At 49.9% G+C, this 16,778-nt stretch overlaps 1 protein-coding gene across 2 annotated transcripts in view; it reads left to right on the forward strand.

Annotated features, from left to right (window-relative positions):
- LOC150050758 (sphingosine-1-phosphate transporter SPNS2) overlaps nt 1–16,778 on the forward strand; it is a 37,559-nt gene that overhangs the window by 13,785 nt on the left and 6,996 nt on the right. Inside the window, exons 2-3 of one of the 2 annotated variants that reach the window (XM_090349341.1) lie at nt 800–865; nt 12,618–12,754. In XM_090349341.1, coding sequence (XP_090205467.1) covers nt 800–865; nt 12,618–12,754 — 203 coding nt within the window. The remainder of the gene's footprint in view (nt 1–799; nt 866–12,617; nt 12,755–16,778) is intronic. The other variant, XM_090349340.1, reaches the window with a different exon arrangement.

Raw genomic sequence — 16,778 nt, forward strand, 5'->3', positions numbered from 1 at the left:
TTATGGCAAATGAGCTCGGGGCATGAACAGGGAGGAGGCGGCTTCCTCTGGGCTGTCAGGCTGGCAGAGCATCAGCCAGGAAATCACTGGGGTTTGAGAGGGATCTTGACATGTAGCCCTCACTACCCTTCCTTCAGTGCCCCTGCTCCAGGCTGCCAGCCAGGCTCTGACCAGTGCTCAGTGCTCAGTGCCTCTACCTCCCTAGGCGGGACTAACTCCTCATGTTTCCCAGTTTCCTCATCAGTCACTAAGGCTGTATGAAGATTAAATACATAAAGAACTGAATGTCCAGCAATGCTAGCCAGCATCACTTTTGTTGCTGTCATAGATACACGTAGAGCTTCAGGGGCCCCAGGGCCCTTGGCATGAAGGGCTTCCAAGAGCAAGGCGCTGTCTCTCCTTCCTGCCTCAGCAGTTGTATGAGAGTGCCTAGCAGCTACCCCTGCTCTTAGGGCTGTGGGCTTCCTGGCTTTAAGATGACAAGGCCCAGGCCTGTTGCTCAGGTACCTGGATCTCATCCAAGCCTGGTCCACAGTGGGGTCAGACTTGGTTAGACAGGAGCAGGGTTAGGGGACCACAGGAAAGTCTTACCTGCCAGATCCTTGTAAAGGCCAAAGGATGGCCCCTGGCACCCTAGTAGAGCAGGAAGGAAAGCCTGGCAGGGACAGAGTTGTATAGCGCCATGCTGGGCTTTGCCAGATAGGCTGCAGGGTTGGGTTGGGACTGAGGGAGCTCTGGGGAAGGGGTGCTGGGCTCCCAGGTATCAGGCAGTGCAGTAAGCACCCTTTCTTTCCCTCAGGCGTCCTTCTGGATATCCAGCAGCACTTTGGAGTGAAGGATCGAGGTGCTGGCTTGCTGCAGTCAGGTGAGGCCTACTCCAATCCCTATAGCAATGCCTGCCCTGGGCTGTTCCTTCTCCTCAACCCTCAACCCCCACAGTCTCTCTTCCCTGTCTAGAATCCTGGACAGTGCCTCCAGGTCCCTCTACCCATCCAATAAACAACACTACTTTTCTTCAGCTTTTTTTTTTTTTTATCAGTCTTGGGGCTTGAACTCAGGGCCTGAGCACTGTCCCTGAGCACCACTTCTGGCTTTTTCTGTTTATGTGGCACTGAGGAATTGAACCCAGAGCTTCATGCATGCTAGGCAAACACTCTACCACTAAGCCATATTCCCAGCCCTGGGCTTCTTTTCTTATAAATCAAAACTCACAGTGGGGAGCTGGTGGCTCATGCCTGGCAGCCTAGCTACTTCAGGGAGATAGAGATCTGAGGATCAAAGTCATCAAAGTCAGCGTGGGCAGGATCTCTTCTCCAAAAAACCACTGAAAAAAAGTGAGAAACGGAGCTGTGGCTCAAATGGTAAAGCACTCATCTTTAGCAGTAAAGCTAATGGATAATTCCCAGGAATGAGTTTAAGTCCCAGTACAGACACACACACACACACACACACACACACACACACACACACACAAGCCTGAGGGGCTGGGAATTTGGCCTAGTGCTAGAGTGCTTGCCTAGCATACATGAAAACCGGGGTTTGATTCCTGGCTACCACATACATAGAAAAAATGGTGCTGTGGCTCAAGTGGTAGAGCCCTTGCCTTGAGAAAGCCCAAGGACAGTGCTCAGTCCCTGGACTGGCAAAAAAAAAAAAAAAGGAAACGAAGAAGCCTGATTCATACTACATGTCTGGAGGGGCTGAGGTGTGGTAAGTGTTGAATGACATTACAGAACAAGTGCCCACCACTTACCTTATTGAGATGAGCAATGCCCACTCATCGCAGTGATCCTACTGCCATTACACAGTCTCTTTCCATTCTTTCCATGTCTGTCAATACCAGGTGTCAGCTCCTACGTGGGGAGAGACCTCTCTGCCTGGACAGTCCCTCCAGGAGCTTGAGAACCTGTTTTGCCTGGACTCTGCTCTGGAGTCGCAGCCTTCCAGTGAGATATCAGGCTGTAGCAAGCTGTTCAGGGGGCCATGTGGTAGGTCACTGAGAAGTGGCCACACCCTCTCAGCCCTTCCTCTGGGGAAAGACCATGTCTTACTGTCCCTCCCTACCCACCCAGGGCCTGGTCTTCACTTGAGTCCACTTGGGCTTGGTAAAGGCTCTGTCAGTGCAGTGTTCATTCTGACGGTTGGAGGCAGGGCATCTGGTCCCAACTTGCCTGAGTCTCTGGGCCCTTGGCATTAGAGTCCATCTGGCTGTGAGCCCTGGTCAGTCTGATGTGTGGGAGCTGTCTAGTTTATGAACCCTTCCTCTGCTGTCCTGGGAGGGAGGGGGTAGAACCTGCCTGACCTGTCTAGGTAGCATTCCATATGCACAATGCCTCCCTGTGCTCATGGAAGGAATGTCTGCCACTGCAACCAGTCTACAGCCCCCCATCTGTAGATTCCAGAAGGGGTCCTTGGGCTTCGAAAGAGTAGATGTGCAGGCTCTAGGGCTCAGTCCACACAGTAAGCCTTGCTGAACTAGGCTAGGACAACGCGGTGTGGTCCGTTACCCACCATGGGTGACAAGGTCCCTATCCTGGCAGACATCGCTTTGTACCAGGCCATGAGCCCAGACCTCTCCCTGCCCCTTCCCCGGCCTCCTTGGCTGAGCTGCTTTGAGAGGCGGGAGGGAGGGCTGGCTGGAAGTGGGGCCCCCAACCCAGGTATCCTGGGTACTTCCAGCCTCCTGGCTCTGCACTTGTTGACCCTCATTCATTGAAAGGACAGGATTTCGTCCAGGTGGGAACATGGGAACTGCTGCCCAGCTGCTTAAAAAAACAAATAAAAAAACAGGTCAAGGGAAGGCTGGCCGCTCAGCCCTGCCCCACCAGGCCCCAAAGTCCCTGAGAACATGGCAGAACCTCATCCCTTTCCTGAGGGTGGAGCCTGGACCCCTCCTACCCCACCCCCCGCCCCCCTGCACATGGCAGGCCAGCTGCCTCCAGGGAGAGGAGACATCATCAGTTCTAGGTCAGGCATAGGGTCAGCATTCTGGTCCCCACTGTGATAGACCCATGGTGGTTTCTTGGCTCCTCTCTCTGGCAGCTGTTCCCCACCACAGCATCAGCTTGATTCCTCCAGCAACCCCCCAAACTCTCTTTGCTAGGCCTACTTGCTGGAAGACCAAGGTCAAGAGAGGGGAAATGGCTTGGTAATGTCACACGGGGAGAGTGGCAGGGCTGGCACCCCGGGTTCTCACAGGGTGCCTCTGAGCCCCCGTGGGCATCCCTAGCATTGTCAAAGGCTGTGAATCCTCACTCCACCACTCCACAGCCCTGACCCCTCCCATCTACACAGCATGGCTTCTCCTGTGTCCTCATTCCCTCGGCCCTCCACACCAAGAAAACGGTTGAGCTAAAGCAGGAAGTGATTCAGTGGACAACTGGGCAAGTCACCAAATTGGCCGGTGCCCCAGGCACCTGTCTCTTCCCCAAGCCTGATAAGGTCGGAGCTGGGTGGAGGGCGCCAGCCAGGTGTTGGTGCTTGCCCGGATCAAAGGGCCAGGGCTGAGAGAGGCTCCTGAGAATTTGTGGGTACCTGGGGCTGTGAGGTGGGGGTACATGTGAATGAGTGAGCGGCCTGGGCCTGCCATGCGTCCTCCTACTGAGCCTATAGTATAGCTGGCTTGGGAAAGCCTGTCCCATCTCCCCTCCCCTCCCCCCCATCAGCAGGCCCCCAGCACCATGTCACTGTTTAGCCCCAGCCTCTGCAACCATACCCTGCAGAATGCCAGCTCCTGGGGCCTCTTACCATTTGGGGAGGCCCATCCCCCACGTCAAAAGCAGCAGTTGCCTTTGAACCCAGTGCTTGCAGGTGCTAGGCTGGGCTCTGTAGGTGCGCTGTCCCTGCCCCTCAGGTAGAGTCCCTTCGTCAGGGAGAGCAAAAGATGGATCATCCGGTTGCTCCAACACAGGACAGGGCCGTGGGCTCCTGGGTGGATGGCACAGAGTGCTACACCTTGCTGTGTTGGCAGCAGGTGGAGAAGGCTTCTCTGTGGAACTCTCCCCCTCCCTCCCATCATGGGGCTTCAACTCTGAGCTCTTGGCTTGGGCACTATCCTTGAGCTCTTCAGATCAAGGCTCCTGTCCTACCCCTGATCTTGGGCGTTGTTCCTGAGCTCTTTAGCTCAAGGCTACTGTCCTACCCCTTGAGCCACAGCGCCACTTCCAGTTTTCTGGTGGTTAGCAGTGTTTCACAGTCTTTAGTGCCCAGGCTGGCTTTGAACCACAATCCTCAGATCTCAGCCTCCTGAGTAGCTAGGATTATTTGCATGAGCCACCATGCCTGGCTCTGAGGAACTTTTGAGTGAGCCTTTATGAATGAGTTAAAAGGCTGGGAGTTTGGCCTAGTGGTAGAGTGCTTGCCTAGCATGCATGAAGGCCCAGGTTCAATTCTTCGGTACCACATACATAGAAAAAGCTGGAAGTGGTGCTGTGGCTCAAGTGGTAGAGCGCTAGCCTTGAGGAAACCCAAAAAGTGTGCTCAGACCCTGAGTTCAAGCCCCAGGACTGGTTTAAAAAACAAAAAACAAAAAAGATTAGAGCTGGGTGCTAGTAATTCATGTCTGTAAGCCTAGCTACTAAGGAAGCTGAGCCATCTGAGGATGCTAACGAGCCTGGGCAGTAAAGTTCACAAGACTCTTATCTACAGCTGTGACTCAGATGACAGCGTTCTGGCCGTGAAGGGAAAAAAATGAGGGATAATGCATAGGCCCTGAGTTCAAGTTCCAATACTAGCAGGGGGAGGGGGAGGAAAAGAATGGGTGAGGTAGTTTGTTCAGAGCAAAGGACTTCTGGGTAGCTTGTCAGATCGAATGGATGTGAGAAAATCTCCTCCCTCCCCCCAAGCTAGATAAAATAGACCAAGGAAACATGTTTAAATTATATAGCTGAACTTGAAAGCTAAAGCTAAAAGGGAGATTCCCAAGTGCCAGGAGCAAAAATTTGGAGTCAAAAGCTGGGAGGAAATATTCGTCCCAGAGACTTGTTACTATAACTAGAAACATTTTGTGGATGATCTTATAAAATATAATTATTGTTATATTTTATATTATTATTAAAGTGATGTACAGAGGGGTTACAGTTTCATAATTCAGTTAATAAGTGCATCTCTTTTTTTGGATAATGTCATGTCTTCCTTTGCTTTCTTCCAATTTTATAGGACATCTTAATAACACATGAAAGTAGAATGGTATAGTGCACTTCGTATGTTTATATTCCAACCTATCACAATGTCCTTGGTCTGAGGCATTTTCATTCTGAAGCCTGAGCAGTAGCGGCTGGAGTCTGGACTCAGTTTTCCCTGATCCCAGCCCAGACAAGCTTCCTGATCCAAACTATGCTGGGGCTTGTGGGTAGCTTTGCTGGCAGAACTTCCTTTCATAGGGGGCCATTCCCTCCCTGCTTCTAGTCCTGGCTGCTTACGAGTCCGAGATGCCACCCTTTCCTCAAGGAGGCCATGTGTCTCCAGGATGGCCAGCAAATCCTGGGCTGCTCTTTAGACAGCCTTCAATGACCCAGAGCCTGTATGGATCATGGTGACAGTTCCCCTAGCAAACAAATACAACATTAACCGAAACCCAAGGCCAAGCTGAGAGCTGGGTGCTCACACCTATAATCCTAGCTACTGGAGAGGCTGAATTCTGAGGATTGCAGTTCAAAGATGGCTCCACCACTAAAATCTCTGAAACTCTTCTTTCCAATTAACAAAAACGTAAGTGTTAAAAACATAAGTGGAGCTGGTTCTAGTGTGCAGAATCAGCCCTGAGCAAAATAAAAGTTTGGGGGAAGGGAGGCAGGAGTTTGGCCTAGTGGTAGAGTGCTTGTCTAGCATGCACAAAGACCTGGGTTCTATTCCTCGGCACCACATACATAGAAAAAGCTGCAAGTGGTGCTGTGGCTCAAGTGGTAGAACACTAGCCTTGAGAAAGCCCAAGGACAGTGCTCTGGCCCTGAGTTCAAGCTCCAGGACTGGCAAAATAAATTTTAAAAAGTTCTGGGACAGTGCCCAGCCCCTGAGTTCAAGCCCCAGGATTGGCATCCACACAGAATAGCACAGGTAGCTGGACCAGTAGGTACCTCAGTGGTGGAGGATTTGCCGCTAGGTAAAACCCTGAACCAGATCCCAAAACTACAACAAAAATTAATAAAAATAAACTGGCTATTGATGGCTCATGACTATATCCTAGCTACTCAGGGAGCTGAGGCCTCAAGATTGAAGTTAGTCCAGCTACAAAAGTGAAACTATTGCTGGGTATAGTGGTTCCCACCTGTAATCCTAGATATTCAAGATGCTGAGATCGAAGTTCAAAGCCAGCCCAGGCACTAAAGTCCAAGAGACTCTTATCTCCAGTTAATTACCAGAAAACCAGAAGTGGAGCTGTGGTTCAAGGACTAGGGTGGTGGCCTTGAGCTGAAGAGCTCAGGGACAATGCCCAGGACCAGAGTTCCAAGTCCCACAACTGACAAAAACAAAACAAAACAGAACCTTTAAGTTCATTAATCCTAGAAGTGAAAATGTATTAAACTGAAAATATATCAATCAGAATTAATGAGTAGATTAGATCTAGTTGAAGAGATTAGAAGATGGATCTGAGGAAATGGAAATGGTACAGGGAAGAGTGCCCTGTCTGGCTTTGTAACTGGACAGCAGCCATTCGCTGGAGAGTGGGAGAGTGGGAGGAGCTTGCAGGCAGACGTTAGGTCTCTAGGTGTTTGTCCTAGGGCACTGAGAGGAGGTTTGGGAAGGCAGCGGGTCCATAAAAGATGGGTGCATCAGGTCATTCACTCTGGAGCTGAGTGCAGGAGTAGACGACAAAGGTGGCTGGTGGGGAGGGAGGGGGTATCATGAGGAAGTGCCAGGATGGGGTAGGAGAGTTGAGGGAAGAGTAGGGACAGAGGAAGAGCCAGCTCAGATTGAAACCAGACAGAACCTCTGCTTTGGGGCTGGGTCTCCTCCTGGCCTTGCTCTCCTACCCTCTCTTAGCTAGCTCAGTGACAGCCTCTGGGGTTCTGTGGTAAAGCTGGCAAGCCTGCCTGAAGCCATCCTCCCCACTGGGTGGTGAGGGGGGAGGATTGGGGGGGCGGGTACAGGCTTTCCTTCCTAAGCAGGGATGAAGCAGAAGGCATTACGAGTCTTCCTGCCAGGGGTTTGAGCACAGGGGCTTTCAGGAGCTAACAAGGCCATCTGCCATCTGCCCTAGGTCCTCCTGTCAGCTAAGCTGACCCTTCAATGGCAGAGACTGACCTCTGTCTGGCTCATGCCTGACTGAGCATCCTCCCCGTCTATGGGATGTTCAAGGTAGCAGTGGCTCAGCTGGAGTCTGTGCTTTATAAAACCAGCCCTGAGTGAGCCCAGGCTAGGGGGGAGAATGCAGCTCTGTGGCCACGGGGGGGGGGGGGGGGGGGGAGGGGTGGCCCAGGGCTCCCCTCTCTGTGCTCTTTCCCTCTCCCGCACCAGAGCCACCATCTAGGGTCACGTGCAGTGAGGGTGACATCCTGCATGGATGGGGCCAGGACTACTGTTGGGACCCCAGGCCCCAGGGGCAGCTGCTCTGGGGTTCTGGGCACTGTCAATAGCATAGCCAGTCTGACCTGACCTATGGTTTTTCCTCTCCCCTCTTCTTTCTCTTCCTTTTGCCATCCCCTTCTCTCCCTCCCCTCCTTTTCCCTTTTCTTTCTAGTTCTAGAGATGGGACCTGATACCTAGCCTACCAAGCTATACCTGCAGCACCTTTTCATTTGATTTACTATGGTAGCCAGTCTGGTCTCCAGCTCACAGTCCTCTTGCCTTAGTCTCCCTAGTGGGGAGAATTACAGGTGTTTGCTATTGCCATTGCCACTAGTTTCTTGGCAGCCCTTTCAAAGAGAAAAGGAAACTTGGAGCTCCAAGTTGCTGCTATTAGGCTGGAGCTCAACTCTTCCTACCTGCCTAGCCTCCCTGCCCTGCCCCTCAGCCTGGCTCCCTGCCATGTAGCCATTGTTCCAGACCTGTGGGCTCAGCACACGTGAGCTGGCTAGGGCTGGGAAAGCCACCCCTTCCAACATCAGGGCTGGCGGGGCAGCTACTCTAGGGCCAGAAAGCTCTCTGCCCACAAAGAACATGGGGCTGGGGCTGGAGCTGGGGCTGGCGTGGCAGGCAGGGGAAGCTTCTAGCCTGGACCAGACTTTATTTCCAGACTAGCTAGCTGCCTGCTGGCTTGGTGAGCCTCTGCTTTCCCACTGTGTCCATCAGACCCTGAGTGTGCACACCTCAGGCTTCTCCCTTCGTGGCCTTCCCATGCTACTCTACCCTCGCCACCCATCATCTTGCTCTCCCCAGCACCCTGGACTGCCTTTGACCTTGAGAACATCCACTGGGCGCTTTCCCCTTCCCAGCCTTGTAGCCTGTGCTGTGATTTACAGCAAGGACTCTGGAGCCAGCCAGAGTGCGGGGCTAAATTTTCGCTCAGCCACACACTTGCTGTGTGATATCATTTCCTCCATCCTCTATTGTCTCCTCTGATAGATGAAGATAATATGACATCAACAGAGATAAACACTGGGTATGATAAAGTACACAAGTGCACCCCTGGACCTGCCCTATAATAAGTGGCCCAACAATAGCAGCTGGGTCTAAGAGTAGGTATTAGATATCATTGACTGTTATATTTCAAGTTTATATTGTAGTATATATTATTGACTTTATGGATTTTTGGTGCTGATAGGTGTATGGATCTGGGGAGAGCGCTACTGAAACCATGTGTACACAGATGCATGGAACTCGATCTTGATTTATTTTCCCCAAATACCACCCAATTCTACAAGATAGGCATCCTTGCTAGGTTCCGGTGGCTCACCTCTGTGATTCTAGCTGAGAACTCGGGAAGCTGAGATCTGAGAATCTTGGTTCAAAGCTAGCTTAGCCGGACTAACCCAAGTGGAAGTGCAGGTGTAGCTCAAGTGGTAAAGCACCAGACTTGAGTAAAAAAGTCAAAACAGACTCGGGGCCCTCAGTTCAGATACAAGAATCAACACTAAAAAGGAAAGGAAAGGAAAGAAGGAAGGAAGGAAGGGAGGAAAGGAGGGAGGAAAATGAAGAGAGGAAGGGAAGAAGGGAAAAAAGGAGAGGAAAAAGAATGGAATAAATTTCAAAGTGACTTTTTGGACTGCTCTCTGAACTCAGACCCTGAGTTCTAGCTCCAGTACTGGCAAAAATAAGTATAAACAAAAGATATGCATCCTTTTAGTAAATCACAAATTTTTACTTTGTCACTTAAATTAAGGATATTCCTTTTATGGCTTTGGGGGATTACCATACTTTTTTGTTGTGCCACTCCTAGAGATTGAACTCTGGGCCTAGATATACGGTGTCCCTTAGCTTTTTCTGCTCAAGGTTAGGATTCTACCACTTGAGCTTCTTCTCCACTTCTAGCCTTCTGGTGGCTGGAGATAAGAGCCTCATGGGGCTTTCCTGCCTGGACTGGCTTTGAACCACGATCCTCAGATATCAGCCTTCTTAGTATCTACAAGATTTACAAGAATGACTGACTAGTATGAGCTTGGTTTTCTGGCTTTATTTTTGCTTCTACATTCCAGAAACATATTCTGTGATTCCTTCTAATAAGTATTTCAATAAGCTGAGCCAAATAAGTTGGCTACCATAACCTTTGGCCTTGCTTTTGGGCACATTGGCTTTTGTAGCGTGTGTTCATGTGCGTATTGAACTCAGAGCTCTGGCAGTTACAGCAGATGTTCTACCACTTGAGCCATACCCCCCTGCCCTACCTTTTGAGAGGCAGCTTGTCACAAAATTAAGGAGAGAAATACTCAGCAGATCCTACCATGATGTAAACACAGCTGATGAAGGTTTCTCCACAGCAACTGAACTGTGTAATTCATGGGCAGGAATGTGAGTGTTTTGTTTTGACATTTCTTTGGATTTTTAGAAATTTATTGGTTTTGGTTGCACTTACTCAAGCTGTATGTGATAAACTCAGAAATAAGGCAGGCTGTGTTATCAAAACTCCTGCCCTCAGATTTGCCACCCTGGCAGGATTTGGGCAGTGCCCTGTGCTGGTTTCCCTTTCAGTTGGGTGACCTGTGGACAGGCTGCTGCTTGGCTGGACAGGGGCTCTTTCTGTCCACTCCCTACATACCATGGAGACAGAGAAAACAATCTGTCCTCTTCCTTTAGCATATATAAGTCCTGCCCACATCCTGACCTGACCTCCCAGGCCAGTCTTAGGAGGCAGGTTCAACAGGAAAACATTCTTTTTCAAGATGTAAGGAAATAATATCTGCCTTGGCTAATGTAAACAAAGGCCCTGTGTTGACCAAGCCGACTGCTCGGGGGACAGGGCCTGGCATAAAGTGCCTTCCCCCAAAACAGCTCATCTGGCACTGAGAGTCACCCAGGGGAGCTGCTATTTTTATCTTTTCATTTTAAGATGAGGAAGTTGGTGAGCTGGCACTGGCTCACGCTGGTTCGTGAGAGTCAATTGTTAAGGTTTTCATGAATCGTGTGAGCAGCTTGCTAGATACAACCATTGTTCAAAATGAAATGATGTAAACTTATAATTAAATAACTGATACTTTTAAATGGGGACGAATATTCAAGAATCGTCTCTTCCTAGTTATTTCCCCGTGTTTAACTATTAACTATGTTCTGAGGGTTAATTGGTTATTTTATCTGAGTGGTAGAAACTCCCCAGTGATGCAGCACTGTGTGTCTCCTCCCGACTGTCAGCACCTTCTTGTTGGTGATTGGCTGTCATCGTGGTGGGCGTGGTTACACCCCGGAGATGGACATCGCCAGTCTTCTGCCCCTTTGCCAGAGAGCCAGCCCATTGTTACTCATTTGTCAGCACACCACTGAATGGGAGCCACACCGAGGTCTGTACTTGGTGAAAGACATAGAGCTGGGTTTGAGCCTAGGCCTGGGGATCTCAGAAGCCCACTGGTGAATCTCTATGCCGATTCTTCCCCAGGACCCATGTCGCATGTCCCATTCCTCTCCACACACTTTTGAGGATATTAAGGACACTCCTGCATCCGCATCCTGGGGGTCTGCCTAGCTTTGTCCTGTCCTCTCTCCTTCCCTTCCTCCAGCTTCTCAGCTTTCTCTTTGGGGAAGTAGGAAAGGGACTAAGGACGGTGGCTCATGCCTGTAATCCTAGCTACTCAAGAGGCTGAGATCTAAGAACCAAGATGATTCTTATCTCCAATTATCTAGTGAAAAGCTGGAAGTGGAGGCATGGTTCAAATGGTAGAGCTCCAACCTTGAGTATGAAAGCTAAGGGACAGAGTGAAGTCTTGTGTTCAAGCCCAGTACCAGCACAAAAACAAAGGAGTGGGAGAGTTGCTGAGCCACACACACACACGTGTGGCCTGGCCATTGGAGGCTGCTAACTGTTGGGGCTCTGTGTCTGCTCACCTGGCCGTTGACTGTGCCAGCTGTAGAACTGATTTGGGTCAAGCTTGCCTTCCTCTGGCTCCCTAATGGCACCTGGGGTCCTAAAACTGATCACTGACAGGCCTTCTGAGAAGGCCTCTAAAACTCACTGCTTCCTGGTTCTGAGAGAACAAAACCAGAACATACCGCTCCTTTGCGTGGCACCCTTTTACCCCATCCTCTGACACAGAAGGCCCCAAGGTCCTCACCCCACCACCCAGTCACACACTGCTTGTCCTTAGTTCCTCTGCCTCAGCCACTCTGGCCTCCTTGTCCCTCAAATATGCTAAATCCGTGCCTACCTCAGGGACTCCTTCTGATTTTAGTTGAATGTCACTCTTCCTGACTCTTTTATTTAAAATTATAACATCTTCACACTCTCACTTTTATGAGTGTACACACACACACACACACACACGCACACATAATTTTGTATCTCTTCTGGTTTTGTCCTTTTATCCTCCTTAGCTCTTGTCACCTTTTATGTCACCAACATATACTATGTTTTTATATTATTTGTTCATTGTCCATTTCTGAGAAGAAATTTTTGTCTGTTTTGTTCATTATCAAATGTTATTACTGTCGATTATTGAGTGAACAAATGCTGAATGTAGGAGTAAATGAATGAATGAAGACTGAGGGAATGAATGGGTGACAGAGGGTTTAACTATCAGGAAAGCTTCTGGGGCCTCTGCTGTGATTGACAGGTGGGACCTGGGGTTCTACCCTGGTTTGCTGAAGTTCTTCCAGGGCAAGAGATTTACCTCAGGGTGCAAAGAGAGTCACGTGATGAAATGTAAGGACCAGAGGCTCTGGAGTCCAGTAGACAGATGATTGCCTCGAGGGCATCGCGAGTCACCTGTGCTCTCTGACTGTCTCTTCACCTGTGAGGGGCACGGTGGGTGACAAGCTACCCAGGATACTACAGTGGTAGTACCCCGGACATTAGTTCTGGGGTTTGCCACCTGCAGACAAGCTGAACCCACACCAAAAGGATGGAATCACTCCCTCTCCACACCCCACCTCTGCGTGCAGCCCATGCAGGGCTCCCTTCCTGGGGCTGCATCCTCAGCCCCTGCTCCAGGACTGGCTTTCACTCACGGGTACTTGGCTCATGTCAGGGCGGCACAGGTGGTAGGCCTGGCTGGGGGAACCCTGGGCCACCCTCTAGCTCTCCTCTTTCTGCACAGTGTTCATCTGCAGCTTTATGGTGGCTGCCCCCATCTTTGGCTATCTGGGAGACCGCTTCAACAGGAAGGTGATCCTCAGCTGCGGTATTTTCTTCTGGTCAGCAGTCACCTTCTCTAGCTCCTTCATCCCTCAGCAGGTAAGGCCCGGGACCCTGCCACCCCACACTCATCCCTGTCCCGCTGCCCGTCAGGGAGGTAGCTGGTCCATGTTCTGGATGGGCCTAAGAGCCTGAACCCTAGCAGTGCTCTCACAGTGCCAGCAGTGGGCCTTCTGCCACGTATTGTTCATTCAATCCTGCAGCTATAGGGCCTCTCTGCGCCAACCAGCTCAAAGCCTTACAGCCCCAAGTGCCACCTGGGAACCATGCCTCCAATCTCTCTTGTGCTGGTCATTTCTCAGCTTCCTAAGAAGCCAGGATTATAGACAGGGCCCATTGGCACCTGACTGAGTTTGCTCTCTGGTGAGCAGCTCATTCTAGGCATACAAGTCTCACAAAGGCAAGTGTTAGCTCAATATAAAGGTGTTTCTCTCTCCGTTTTCACAGTCTTGGGCTTAAACATCCATTCAGCCTGTGACCTGGAGACACATACTTCAGCCATCTGAGCCTGTTTCCTCATCAGTGGGGCTCGTCTGTATGTGCCAGTATTGGAGCTTGAACTCAGGGCCCTGCACTCTTTTTTTTTTTTTTTAATTGTAATTAGTAAAAGGGTTACATGATATTTGCCAGATAGAAGGTGCATTAATTCACATACATTGATACCCTTTCACATGTCTTGGTACCCGTTTCCCTCCCCCCCCCCACACCCTGGGCCCTGCACTCTTGCTTGGTCTTTTATACTCACAGCTGGTGCTCTACTGCTGGAGTCACACATCTGCTTCTGGCTTGATTAATGGGAGATAAAGCATCTCACAGACATTTCTTCCCAGGCTAGCTTTGAATCAGGATTTTCCGATCTCAGCTTTCTGATTAGCTAGCATTACAGGTGTGAGCCACCAGCGCGGGGCTTTTCTCATTCACATTGGGACAAGCTGGACTGGGCGCCCGTGGCTCACACCAGTAATCCTAGCTACTCAGGAGGCTGATATCTGAGGATCTTTGTTCAGAGCCAGCCCTGGCAGGAAATTCCATAAGACTCTCCTCTCCAGTTAAACAGCAAAAAGCCTGAAGTGGAGCAGTGGCTTAAGTGGTGGAGTGCTAGCCTTGGGTGCAAAAGGCCAGGACCAGCATCCAGGCCCTGAGTTTAAGCCCCAGGACTGATGTGCACATGGGGGGGGGTGGGGGGGAAGAGAAGGGGGGGAAGGGAGGGTGATAGGAGGAAGGAAAGGAGGACAGTACTCTGTCTTTAGGAGCATCATTCCAGCCCTGCCCCTGGAAGCCTGGGGTGGGAAACTGTGCCAGGAACTGTGCTCTCGGCCCTCCAGATACACAGACACAATGTTAAGTCTTACTGTAGAGTGGTCAGGGGAGGCTTCCTGGAGAAGGTGGCCTGTGAGCCCAGCAGGCAAGACTAAGAAGCTAGGCCCTCTGCTGAAGAAGGTGAGGGTGGAAGTCCACCGTGTAGAGTTCTGGGAAAGAGATAGAGGATGTTGTGGCCAGCCAGGAAGGTAGAGACAGGTCACAGAGGACCTTGAGTACCAGGCTGGAAGCTGGGGTTTCCTTCTGGGTCAGAGCCAAGCCCTGGGAGGATTTGAAGAAGGATGGCAGGATTAGATTTATGCTGATGGGAGGGAAAGCAAAGAGAACTGGCAGTTTCACAGGGAACAGCTTTGCTTCATGGGGGGGGGGAGGGGGTCAGACCCAAGGTGGTCCAGGCCCAGTGCCAGGTGGAGTTTGGTAGCCACAGTAAAGGCCTGAGCTAGAAGCTGGTAGGTGACCCTGGCCTTGTCTTGCCCCTGATGTTGGTCTGGGAGCTGCTCCGGGGCTGACCACGGATCCCGGATAGCCATGCCAGGCGTGGCTCCCTCTGGGAGAGGAGGCGTGGCTCCATCATCGGGAGAGGAGATCACTCCCAGCTCTTCTGTGAGTTCATCGCCATCAGCCTTGAGTCCCACAGGGGTTGTTGGTGGACCTTGGCAATGGGCTTCTGAAGTTAATTTGGCAGAGAAAAAGCTCAGCCAGCCAAGAACAGTGCGAAAAACAACCATGGAAGGGGAGGGTTTCCTATCAGTTATCAAAATAACTGCTGTGTTTTTCATCTCTCTTCCCTCCCTTTTTAAAATTAGTACATATTAGTTGTACAAGGGGATTTCATTGTGATGTTTCTATGTATACAGATAATGTGCATATAATGTACCTCCTCAATCTAGCCCCCTTTATCTCTTTATCTTCCTCATATTAAGACCATTTTGTCAGATTTCATTGTCCTATTTTCATGCAGCATATCAAGAACTCAGACTACTACTCTCATTCCCATTCTCCATTGGCCTTGAAATAACAGCCTTCTAATCAATACTGCCAAGGGCTAGGCAAGAGATCTGTTCAGTTGAGTCCTTGTGTCTACTGGGAACTGTCAAGGGTGAAAGTTGCATCTGAACTAGTACTTCAGAGAGAGAGAAAGAACTGATCAGCCATCTGGCTATGAAATAAGATTGGGCTGGATGTTGGTGGATCATGCCTGTAATCCCAGCTACTCACAGGGGCTAAAAAAAAAAAAATGAAGATTGAGGTTCAAAGCCAGTCTAGGCAGAAAAGTCTGTGAGACTTACCTCCAATTAACCAGCAAAATGCCAGAAGCAAAGGTGTGGCTCAAGTGGTAGAATGCCAGCCTTGAGCATAAAAGCCAAGTGAGTAGTGCAAGACACTAAGTTCAAACCCCACTACCTGCAGATAAATGATAAGAAAAGTTTAATCTGTATGCTCTGCAGAATGAACTCCAGAAAGGTAGAGGAAAGGTAAAGTAAGGTCTAGAAATCCAAAACTATAAATCAACAAGAAAAAGGCAAACATGCTGGTGGAAGAAAAGGAAAAGAGCCAAGGATAGTTACAGAGTATTGCAGAAGATACCCAAATGGCCAATAAATGTAGGAAGTGATGGTTCAGTCTCTCTAGTCATCAGGGAAATGCAAGTTAAAACAATGAGATACCATTTCACACCCATCAGATTGGCAACAATTAAAAAGGCCCACAATATAAGTGTTAGTACAGCTGTGGAGAATCCCTGGCCCCGCTGCTGTGGGGAGTGTAAATTACTTAGACTCACTCTGGAGAGCAGAATGGCAAGAAACTGTCACATTCTCATTGTGTCCGGCATGGCCTAGTCTTCCACTTGCAGGAATACAGCCAAGAGAGAAACCCCAGCTTATGCATGCCTGTGGACAAGGATGCCCACTGCAAAACAGTGCTAGAAAAATGAGGAACGATCAGATGACTGCCACAGGGCCTGTGCAGAGAGAGGCTGCTATAGTAGCAGGAGGATGAAAACAGCATAACCCAATACACATGGATGGATTTCAGATAAGAATGAGGAAAAAGCAAGCACAGAAGATGCATGAGAAGGTCTCTTTTCTGTTTATTTGATCCAAGGGCATAGAAGACATTAAGTCAAGTACTAGCGGCTCACGCCTGTAATCTTAACTACTCAGGAGGCTGAAATCTGAGGACTTCAGTTCAGGCCAGCCTGAGCGGGAAAGCCCATGAGAATCTTAATCTCCATTCATCCACCAAAAACCCAGAAGTACAGGTGTGGCTCAAATGATAGACTGTTAGCCTTGAGCACAAAAGCTGAGGGACAATGCCTAAGCCCTGAGTTCAAGTCCCAGTGTCAGCACATACACACACAAAGACCCTAAGCATTATTTGTGTGTGCAACCCAAGTTGAAATGGTGCTGTGATAAGTCTACACACCACACCAATCGAGGGTGGGGGCCCTGTGGGAGGAGTGGGGATATAGGAACCCTTTTGCTGGCTGGGAATCACTATTGCATGTCTCCCATTCTCTCAAAAATGTAACAGGCCATAAGATAGAGAACTATGGTTTTATACTCTAGGAATGGCAGAGGGCCTTCTTAAACAAGGTTTAGGGACAAATGAACAGATTCATTATTTTTTTGAGCTTTCCCTTTTTCATTCATAGCTGGCACTTTACCACTTCTAGCTTTTTGCTGGAAGTTAATTGAACACAAGAGGCTCACAGACTTTGCTGCCTGAGGTGGTTTTGAAC

This window comes from Megascapheus bottae, chromosome 17 (genome assembly GCF_031878675.1).
Source record: "Megascapheus bottae isolate mThoBot1 chromosome 17, mThoBot2.hap1, whole genome shotgun sequence".
Taxonomy (NCBI): Eukaryota; Metazoa; Chordata; class Mammalia; order Rodentia; family Geomyidae; genus Megascapheus; species Megascapheus bottae.